General features: G+C 33.7%; 1 protein-coding gene across 1 annotated transcript; it reads left to right on the top strand.

Moving 5' to 3' along the window:
• The first annotated feature begins 6834 nt into the window (after positions 1–6834).
• LOC136809317 (5-hydroxytryptamine receptor 2A-like) lies at positions 6835–9344 on the top strand. Its single transcript, XM_067065836.1, has one exon. It carries the CDS (start codon positions 7738–7740, stop codon positions 8809–8811), a length of 1074 nt encoding a protein of 357 aa, XP_066921937.1. The 5' UTR covers positions 6835–7737; the 3' UTR covers positions 8812–9344.
• The last annotated feature ends 2141 nt before the right edge of the window (positions 9345–11485 follow it).

Here is an 11485-nt window from a genome sequence, read left to right as displayed (position 1 = left end):
TTGAAGAACATTTGAAATTCAAAGCAAAAGAAATTAAAAGAAGAAAAGGAAAAATATTGTTGATATTTGACATAATTTTACAAAATTCAAAACTTCCATAGTTTGTTCTTCACTATTTTCCAAATACCGTTTTGAAGATGTTATGAAGAGCGGATAACGTAAAATAAACAGTAAGAAACAGTCGGCGAGCTTTCCTTTTTTGAATATTGTGACAATAACATGACTAAGTTCTTTCTAAAATATAATTTGCTCCAACAAAACAGGTTAGAGTGAATGTAACTGTCTATAGTTGCCAGCTTTGCCAACCTTTTTCCTTTAAAACTGTTTAAATTCTGTGTTGTGAGCAAGGGGTCAATGTTTGTAGGTTGTAAGGTGTAATAGTGTAGGTTTTAAGGTGTATTTTGGATTTAACGTACAGTTTTGAAAAAATTTAGGTACCAATGATCTAGTTGTTAGCATTAGTAACTTTGCAGTGAATCACTGTTCAAAATTTGAGATCAAAAAGACTATTTTATAAACAGTTATTTTCGTACACGTACTTTCGCAACACAAAAAGTTTCAGACTCAAATCCAACTTAAATTTTCAGAAGGGTACCTCTTTTTGTTGTAGGTTTTAAGGGGTATCCACTGGTAAATTCAAGAATTTGCTCTACAAAATACAAAAACAGGAAAGCCTGAAAATCACCGGCCTTGATTCTTATTAAAAGCATATACCTCCTATACGCCTTTTTATAAGAATATACATAACCAAAAAAATTGAGCACTTTCTAAGAATACCACCATTATGGAATTTGGAAACTCAACCTAAAGAATACCATTTCCAGAGCAATTTCCCTGGAAATTGCCAATTACATGTTTTTTTATAAAAGCAAACTATATAAGAACAAGAAGAACTTTTTGGTCTGGAAGCCTTTTGTTTCTTTCCATTGTTTCTTACTTGAACTTGCGTTTGAGAAATCAGTTTGTTTTGCTCACTTTTTAACCATGTGATTAAATCTTAAACCAATCCCAAGAGGAATACTTGGTAACGTGATCAAAAACTGAGCAAATCGATTTTTATCTTTTGATATTAACATAAAGGAAAAAGCTAACAAAAAGTTAAAACAATAAGCTTCCAGACCAGAGTTTTTTATACTGACTATGATAATTCGTAGCTTGAGAAATTCAATTTTCTAACCTGGGAAGTTTTTATAAGAGCAAACTATATAAGAACATTCTTCTTCTTGTGTTTCTCTGCACAATTAAGAGTGCTCAATACATAAGTAGAGCTTGATACATAAAGATTAAGGTCGTGTTCAGACCAAGGTTTAAAGCAATTAGGGCTGCGTTTAGACCAACTGGCATTTGTAATTTGGCATTTGCTCATGAGGGATTCAATTTTAATAGCTTCTCTATTGTATTTTCTGTCATGGCATTTAAGGAATCGTCTTTTTAGAGTCATTACTGAAAAGGTGATTCCCTCAAGTTCAACTTTGACAGATCAAACAATGAAAAGCATGGAATTTCTCAAAAACTGCAGTCATTAAAACTGAAACTTTTTGCCGTAGAGCTCAGATATGGCAAATCTGGCAAATTTTACAATCTATAGAAAGAACTGAATAAAAAACGTGCAAATACTTTCAAAAATCAAAAATGTCATTTTTTCTCTTTGTTTTGGTTCCTTTGTTTGATTTGAAATGCCAGAAAAGGGGATTCCTTTGCTCAAAATGGCATTTCAAATGCCAACGAAATGCCAACACGCTGGCATCATTAGGCATTTGACAAACCAAACAATTGCGCGGAACAATAGAATTCAAAAGAATACTGCACGCAATTACAAATGCCAGGCTGGTCTAAACGCAGCCTAGGTCTACATGTTTCTTTTATATTCCTTTTGTATTTAACGGCACGCTTCTCATTAGTTAAACCAAAGTTTAAAAAGGAATCACCCTCTGGTTTAAAAAAAAAGTTTTTACGATTTCGTTACAGTTTTCTGAATAGACGAAATCAGAATTTGCGAGTGAAAAGCATGCTCCTTTTGTAAATGAAGAAAAAAGAACGTGACATTTATGACTTAGAGACGCTCGGAGCATCTCTAGCAGTAATGGCTTCAACGAACACGACTTAGTGTTTTGCAGAGGGATTCCCTGAAATCTTTTTTGTTTCAAAGTATCTCAAGAGAGAAGATGACATCATTTCAAGTTAGGAAAGGAGATTCCTCGAGATCGCCAATCGATGATGACAAAAGAAAAGTGATTATAATTGAATTCCCATATCAACAAAGTACTACTTAAACCTTAAACTTAAACTTTCAGGTCTGAACACGACCTAAGAAACGTTGTATTTCTTTTCAATACTTAAAGTTTCTTGCTTACGCATTCTTCGATATATTCGATAGCTAAAATGTTAAGTAAGAACAAGCTAAGAACTTTTTAAGGATTTGTGAACTCTAAAACACCATATTTCTTTTGAAAATGGTCAAAGATACCCACAAAATGGTCAAAATAAGAGCATGTTAAGAACATTTTTAGGCTTGAAACTGAAAATGTTAAGAACATCCAAAGGCTTCAAAAATTTTGAATGCTCTTATAAAAAAAAACGTGTATCCCCTAGTAATGTTAAAAGATTTCTTAAAAATACTAAAATTTTTGCCTAACGCGCTCATTACATTATTCTAGATTTAGGCTGAGTTTGGGTCCTAGCCTTAAGAGTACCGTAAAAATATTATAGGATAATTTTTTCCTAAATAATTAAATGGTTAAGAACATTCATGATGAAATCGAAAAACACCATTCTTATAAAGAAAGCGTGTAATTACATCATGAGAAAAAGGGAAAATCGATGCTTTTAATGATTTCAATTTTGTTTCCAGTCCATTTTATTCACAAATTAGCATCATAAAGGTATGCTCATTGGAAAATTAGCTTTTAGGTTTAATTGGCTCATCACTTGCGACAAATGATTTGATGCGTGGGTGCAAACTGAGAAGTATTTGTTTGAATAAATTTGATGAATCGCCCACACATTTCCTTTCAGATTTGAACTATATCTTTTATCTCCTTAGCTCTTTGTTATTCTATATCTTATTTTTTATCTTAATCATTTTTAATACCTCACGTTTAGTATTCAACAAAAAGTTCTTAGAAGCTGATACAAGATCTAGTAGGGAAACTGATAAAGTTTGGATAAAGTTTGTGTGAAGTTATTTTGTGTTGCTGTAGATGAAGTGTAGTTATATCAAATTATTGGTATACAAAAGAAAAAGGAATCATTGATATAGGTTCCGGGATGGGTACTTGGGAAAAAAGGGGAATTGTCTGCTAGTCAGGGTACGTTTTTTCACCGCCATGAGGTTGGGTCGTAAAAACACCAAAATCAGCTCCTCTCAGGATGACTTTTAGGAGGAATTAAAAAAAAAAGAAATATTTGGAATTTCATTTCTATTCGGGGTCACTACTTTTTCTGCAAGTTTTGGCAAAACTAAAAAAAAACGAGTCCTAACGAGTCCTACGACTATTTTTCGAACCTAAGCGGTACTTCTCCGTCGGTCGGCAAGGGTAATACTCCCCTCCGTATATAGGTCTTTGTTTTGGAAACTAGTATTCAAAATAATAAAAGTCGAAGTAACTTTACACCTTTCATAGGCGGTTTTAGACCATGTCGAACTTATCAGAAGAAGAGATTTGTAATTGTAATTTTATTGCCTTTTAACGAGCGTTGCACTCTTTCGCATTTTACCGACGTAGTTGTCTCTATTGTCTTAAATCCATCAGTGCTTTTTGATCTGCTAACTAAAATATGTAGAATGAATAAGGGAAACGGACCTTAAGATCAAACATAAAAAAGAGTAGTCACAAAGTCACAAAGTCACAAAGTCACAAAGCTCTTTTTACAAAATCCGATAAAATAATTTTTGTTTAGTTTTGTTTTACACGTTTTTTATAAGAAGTTTCAAAATTTCGGATGTTTTTAACTTTTTGGATTTTAAGCCTATAAATGTTCTTATTTCCTCCATTTTTTGACCATTTTGACCCATTTTCTTAAAGAGTCGGGTGTTTTCGAGTCCTCAAAGCCTTAAAATATTCTTAACTTGTTCTTAACATTTTGGTCATCGAAGCCTTATGTTCTTATAAAGTTTGTTCTTAGAAAAAAAACGTGTATTCTGTTAAGTTGAGAATGTAGCTCGTCAATTTGCTGACATCTAAGTTGACAAATTATTTCTAATTTCATCACAGGTGTTGTTTATTTCACATCCCTGAAGATAAATATAATTGTATGGGAAAATAATCAGTTTCATTCTATCCTTTATAAAGTGTGGGGTATCTATTGGTATGGATAATTCGTAGCTTGAGAAAGTCAAATTTCTAACCTGGGAAGATTGCACAGTTTTTCAACTGATAGTGAGATGGTCACTGCGATCCTCGACAATGACCTTCTAACGGCCCTATCAGATTATATTTATACGTATTTGAACCATCTCGGAAGACTTCTAAGGGTTAAATCTGGCTTTAATTATACTTATTTAGACTGCTTCGGAGGAGTTCCACACCGAGAGTTTTGTTTCTTGATACTTGATGTGCGATTTGTCTTTAAAGAAGGACCAAGGGTGGTTTTTTCAGGAGAAAAATCACCCAAAATTTCTATAGCCGCCATCGGATGTTGTTAACTTTTCGAGCACAAAGCCAAGAATGTTTTTAAGAATGTTCTTAGTTTCACCATTTTATGAGTCTTTTTGTGCGAGTTCCTAAACTGAGTGTTTTAGAGTCCGCGAAGCCTTAAAGTGTTCTTAACTTGTTCTTAGTATCTTTGCCATAAAAATGTTCTAATATCGTTTGTTCTAATAAAATACACGTACAAGGATTGAGATTTCAATACTCTTATTTGTATTACACGTTTTTTTTTTTAAGAAACACACTTTTAAGAAACATGAGGCTCAGAATGCCTAAAAACTAAGAAACATCTAAGAAACATGCTGAGGCTGAAAATGAAAAAATAAAAATTTTTAATTCGTTTTTTTAAGAACTTTCCAATCAAAACATGAAAAATAAGCTGATTATGTCAAAAAGTTTAGAAACATGTAAGAAACATTTAAGGCTCAAAAGGCTGATTTCTTAAGAAACATTGAGGCTGCTTGGTAAAACTAATTTCTTAAAAAAAAAAAAACGTGTATTTGTAGATATTTTGAATACTTAGAGAATAATACATTTGAATACATTTACATTCAGTCTACCGTCTACTAACGACTACGACACCCCTGTCTCGATTAGTGTCTCATGGCTAGAGCCATCTCTGTCCTAGAACATACGTGGAATATCTTCCCACAGTGGAGACAATAATTTCTATTGAAATCCCAATAGAATAGAGATTCTATTGTTCCAAGCTCAAAAAATCTAATGGGGATAGTTTTGGAGTGCTTTATTTCTACATTGAATTTCGAATGACGATGAAATCAAAGTCAGTTTCCAAGTGGGGATGAAATTTTAGGGTATTTTTCCCAACGGGATACGAAGTATTGACCAAATTATGTGGATGTGGGGCCCACTGGGTTTGTGACACAGGGATGTATTAGGTGTGGAAGCTAAATGGGAAGGAGAAATTTCCTGATTTTGATGAGTCGGATATGAATAATATCAATTGGGGCAGCCTATGTGTAATTTGAGATAAATAGGACAAAATGTATGAGTCCGCGTTTTCGTTTTCAAAACAAAACATTTACTCTACCTATCAATATTATGTTTAGACAGACATAAGTGTCGTATTCAAAAAAAAAACGCTTGTTCTAACTTGAAACGTTTTTTGAAGTGTTTGTATCTCTTATCAAAAGTGGAGGCATTATGAAGTTGAGAGAGAGAGAGTAGGAAGCTGAAACTTCTATTTATTAGTTCATGATGAACTGTTTTTAATGTTCGTTCTTTTGACGTTTGTTCATGTTTTTATCGCTTTTAAATGGGCAATGAAAAAATCCAGAAATGCCAAAATCTTCGTGTGTGTGTGTGATATAGATTTTAGCAGTGCATTCATTGTCGTTAAGCAAGATATGATTTAAATGTGATGATTAATGATTTTTCCTTCCAGCAACAGAACTGTTGTTTATTCGAAATAGACCTTATCAGATTTTTAGATTTTTCTAAAAAAGCGATGCATTGTGGGATTGTTTCGAGTGTATAACAATAGAAATCTCTTAGGAATTCTTCGAGGGAATTCTATTGTAATACACTCGAAACAATCCCACAATGCATCACTTTTTTTAGAAAAATCAAATACTCCGAAAAGGGTTATTTCTAGCTATAAACCGTTTGGTGTGAGTGATGCTTTAGATGAGTCGATGCCAAACTGTTTCATGTTATATTCACTTCAAATTAGTAAAAACGAAACCTTGTTGTCATGGTAGAGAAACTATAGAACGATCTAGAAATAGAACAAATCTAAATTATTAAGATCAGTTGCATTTGGAATAAAGACTTGGCCGAGCCGCACGGCCGGCCAAGTCCACATTCAAAAAGCAACTGATTTCAAAATCGAAATGTTCTCTTGATAGCTTGGTAGCTCGTTAATAATTTAGATTTATTATATTTCTAGATCGTTCTATAGTTTCTCTACCATGACATTATTTTGTGACTTTTGACTCACTAGTTATTTCACGAAGTTCTTTTTGTTTTGGTCAGGAAAACAGGAAAACATTTTCTCTGTCAAACTAAAATACAAAAAATAATCCCTGAAAATTGGAAACTAAAAGGCAATTTCAAATTCAACTTTTCAAAGAATTCAACTTAGATCTAAACCCTATTTGTTGTAAGATTTGAGAGAAAAATCTGATAGCTTTTAATGTTGATAGCAAATAGCGAATACCCTATCCGTTATCACGTTTCTCCAGAAGTCAAAAAAATTATCGAACTAATTATAATCAATTTCGAAAATCTCATTTGACCGAGTAGAATTTCGATCTATGTGTTTCCGTTTTCCGTTAGGTCAATGTCGAGTTGAATATGTATTTATCCCAAATATTATAGTCAAATGATATAAATCTCTAGACAAACCAGGCATGATATGAGACAATTAAAGATAATCTAAAGGGCTGAACTAGAATATAATTGGCATAATTTTGGGATGAGAATACTACACAATAAAAAAATATATCGGATGAAGGGAAACCTCCAGATTTACCTAATTTGTTTGAAATGATGGCTTCTTCAAACTTCCTTAATGATATATTTTTTCCTCATAATTTGAGCAATATACAACCTGTTTGCAATGTCATTGTTTTATAATTATATCATTATAGTGCAGTTGTAGAAATACTGAGTGGGTGTACGTGACAGAAAATCCAAGAATCTTTATATCAACGGAACATTGGAACGTGGGCTATTATTTCTAGTTTGAATTTAAAATAAACACACGCGTGTCGTTGAGGACAATCTCTTAACGAAATTGACAAACTACTCTCGCAAATTAATTATAGATTTTCAAAATAAATTCCAAAGACACTCGAAAAATTCCACTTGGGAATACATCTTTGGAGCAGACGTATCATATTTGCTTGGATATTTTCACCAATTTGGATCATCAATATAATTTTCAATTGCGATCACCGTGCTTTTTGGGGACAATTTGATTACTTCAATAAAGACATTGGAAAACGCACAACAAGAATCTTCTCTTTATTCAAACCTAATCGGTGTATAGTACCGTCAAAACAAAGCCAACGCTTATAATATCCTAAGACGTTAGTTGAGCCTTGTAACCAAAAAAGCCGCAACGATGCCAGATTTCTTGCAAGCAATTGACGAACGATGTGGAACAACACATAATTACACTGCGTTATCCATATTTTCCAGTACGTCATCTGGTGTTATGATGATATTCACTATCCCTCTAAATGCTGTCATTATTTATTCTCTAATCAAAGAACAAAAGAAGAAGTACAAAAGCTTGTTTTATAAACTTCTTTTAAACATCGCAATCGCTGATTTACTGACAGGACTTATCGCTGATCCAACTGCTGTAAACGCTTTAACCAAAGAAGCTATGAGAGAAACATTGACCAAATTTGAAGTTTATATCATTCACTTATCATTGTTTTTCACCGATGCAGTGGCATTATTGACTCTAAGTATACTTAGTGTTGATCGAATAATCGCCATAATGTTCCCCATTAAGCACCATAAAGGAATAAAAAAGTCCAAGAAAGTTTTACTGGTTTTAAGTGCATGGGTATTTGGTGTTGTTTTGGTATTACCGTATTTTAAAGTGAACTTTATTAGACAATTGTTGATCTTTTCCACTGTCAATATTGTTGTGACAATCCTGTCCTTAATTGTGACTACATTGACGTATCGCCATAAACTCCGCCCTAAACAACGTGGGCGTAACACTACATCAAAGAAGCAAGGAAACCCAATTCCTCTCAGATCAGTTAAGGGAAACTCAAACGAAGTTTTGTCTACAGAGGGTCTACAGGCAATAACACCAAATCCTGTCTTAGCAACAACTACCAAAAAGGAGAATAACAATAACTTGAAATTTATCGATAAACAGACTAGAAGCCAACAAAAAGCGACTCGGACATTCATCTTAATGTTGTGTGTCTTCATCGGGACATACTTCCCGACAGCTGTAACAATGCTTTATATGAACATATGCACTAAATGTAATTGCCTAGCTGTTCATGTCATGCGAGATATATCGATATTATCGATTTTATCGAGTTCCGTTTTTCGACCGCTGAATTTCATTTTGACATTGAAACATTTAAGATCGTCAGTTTTGCATATTTTTAAGAAGCCGACCGAACAATTCACTATCTCGGGAACTTCTGATGTTACGGCCCAATAAAACTTGGTGTGTGTATTTTGTAATGACTAAAATACTCTGTATAATACGGAATATATATTAAAATTTATCTTTAACTTTAAGGCGAGACCAATTAAATTTGTTGTTCTACGGGCGCGACCGACCCAGTATTTGCTGCAAACGAAAAAATAATAATATTGAATTTCCTATGCCACAAATTTCTAATACTAGTCATTTAAAAAATTTACACTTGAAAAAAGTTGAAAAGAATATCTAAAATCATGAATTTTATGCACGAAAGATTTTATTACAAGCTCATTCAAAGATGAATGATGAACTTTCGACCAAGATTATTTGAAAATATTACTTAAAACCTAATTACCTTCCTTGATTAATTAAAATCTTATTTTTATTTTACCGACCGACCGACTCATATTTTGTTAACGATCTGCCCGTAGAACAACAAATTAAATTGGTCTCGCCTAACGAGAAATGTAGTCAACATAAATTATAGGAGAGATTTGAATCCTGTCATAAATCGTGTATTATTTAAAAGAACGTCCAAAATCTTTTAATAGCGTTGTTAACTTTTTCAGTTTTTCCTAATAAAATGTTTTTAAAGTGTTCTTATTTTTTTCCACTTTGTGCTGAAGAAATTGGGTGTGTTTAAGGGTCCACGAAAGCATTAAAGTGTTTGTTCTTACGTTGCCAATTCAGATAGGCATCCTAAATTTATCTGAAAATAAATGCAAAGAAATTCAACAGGGAGATTTTGTGACGTCATCGAAATTTTACAACTACAAGCAGGTTTATTTTTTCAGAAAAAAAAAATTTGACTTCTTGGAATTATATCGAAAGTTTGACTTTCAGAGGCTCCTGTGGCCTGTTATGTTTCACATTCCTTCAAATTGTATACCAATCGACGCAGAGGTTAATGTGAAATTTATATAATTCAATAAAAATGCAATCAAAAGTCTCTGTATCTAAAGTTACGGCCCTTTTATAATCAGTACCAGTTGTCAAACTTTTGATTGGGAACCTTTTCGATCTGCCCAAATCCTTCCAAGATTTGGAGATCTGACATGCACATATACACAACACTCGACCAAACCGTGAGCATCACATTATATAAATAATACATTGTGATGACAAATCAGGATTCTATTCAGCACGCATTCTATAAATACAAAAGTAACCATGACAACCATCCAGGATTTCTGATGACCACGACCGGCGACCAGTTAAATTTGGATGATCGAGTTAATCTGCTCTCTCCACCGTAGAGAATGTTTAAATCAAGTCCTGAGAATACTAAAAAGTGACCTTTGAAGTAACCAGTCATTTACTTGACAAAGTGACACTATTTAACAAAAATATTGACATCAAGTATGATGTTTGTAAGCTTTGTTAAACCAAATATTCTAATTATATGCTGAACGAGATGCCTTTAGTATGAATAGATAGAACTTATTGTCAGTATGAAAATAAGACTGGGAAGGGCAGTTTAAGAGATATGAATCTAATCAATTATTCTATTGTCTTTATGCTGACAAAATGACTAATTTCGACAGAAATAACAATCTGATGATGAAATACAAAGCTTCTCAAACCACTTTCAAAAGATTTTGTGCCACTAATTATTGTGATGCTGATAATACAAAAGGATAGAAATTGACACTATAATCAAGCTCCAAGAGCGTCGAAATGGTTATTTTACGTATTTGACACGAGGCTTTAATTAGATGACACTGGGGCGAGCTTACTCTTCAATATTAAATATATTCAAAAGATTAGGAGAGCACTTTACGTTGGAAAAAGAGAAAAAAATCGATAACCCAAATTTATCTGGTCGCTGGTCGTGGTCGCCGGTCGCCGGTCGTGGTCGTCATTTCTGGTCGACGTTTAGAAAATCCCGTACCAATCAAAACACGAAAAAGAAACGTAGAAAAAACATTCAATGAAAGAAAGCCATTGACACGCTTGCGAGTCAGAGCAAAAATATTTTTGAAAGGTATTTATAAGTCTCAAAAGTATAGCTAAAGTATGTAACGATATTATCTACTTAACATTAACATGGGATGCGTGCTCTCCCATAGCAGTGCCGTAGCAACTGGGGGGGGCAAGGGGGGCTATGCCCCCCAATAATTTTTTCAAAAATGGTTATTTTGCAAAATGCAAAGTTTTTCTTTTTTAATTTATCATAATTGTCACAATTGAGTGCATTTTCAAGCAATCTAGAGCTAAAATTTTCAAAATTCCCCCCTCGGGCTAAACCATGGTTGGCCCTCGCGGTGTCACTAAACTTCAGCCCCCCCCCAATATGAAAATGCTTCCTACGGCACTGCATAGTGGGACCTCCAATTAGCGGACACCATCAGGCATCAGGTAATAGGGTTAGTGTCCGCTAATTAGAAGTGTCCACCTTTTAGAAACTTTTCAATCATGTGCATCAATTTTGGTATAAGGTACTGTACTATTAATGGACTAAGTATGTAAAATTCTGGTCCGAAAAATTTCAGAGTAGTCTTGAAGTCCCTGTCATTGAAAAAGTAACCTGCTTATCCCCGAATTGAGAACATGCTGCGCTTATAAAAATATACATCAGAGTTTTTAAAGAAAGCATGACGAACCATTTTGCCATCACAGTAACCGCTGAGGAGGGTATGACAGGATCCAATTTGCGAATCGATTGCTTGATCACAACCATGTTTCCAAT

The sequence above is a fragment of the Clytia hemisphaerica genome, unplaced genomic scaffold (genome assembly GCF_902728285.1).
Source record: "Clytia hemisphaerica strain Z4C2 unplaced genomic scaffold, Clytia hemisphaerica genome assembly, whole genome shotgun sequence".
Taxonomy (NCBI): domain Eukaryota; kingdom Metazoa; phylum Cnidaria; class Hydrozoa; order Leptothecata; family Clytiidae; genus Clytia; species Clytia hemisphaerica.
Note: the sequence above shows the minus strand (reverse complement) of the source record. Positions and strands in the feature narration are given on the sequence as shown.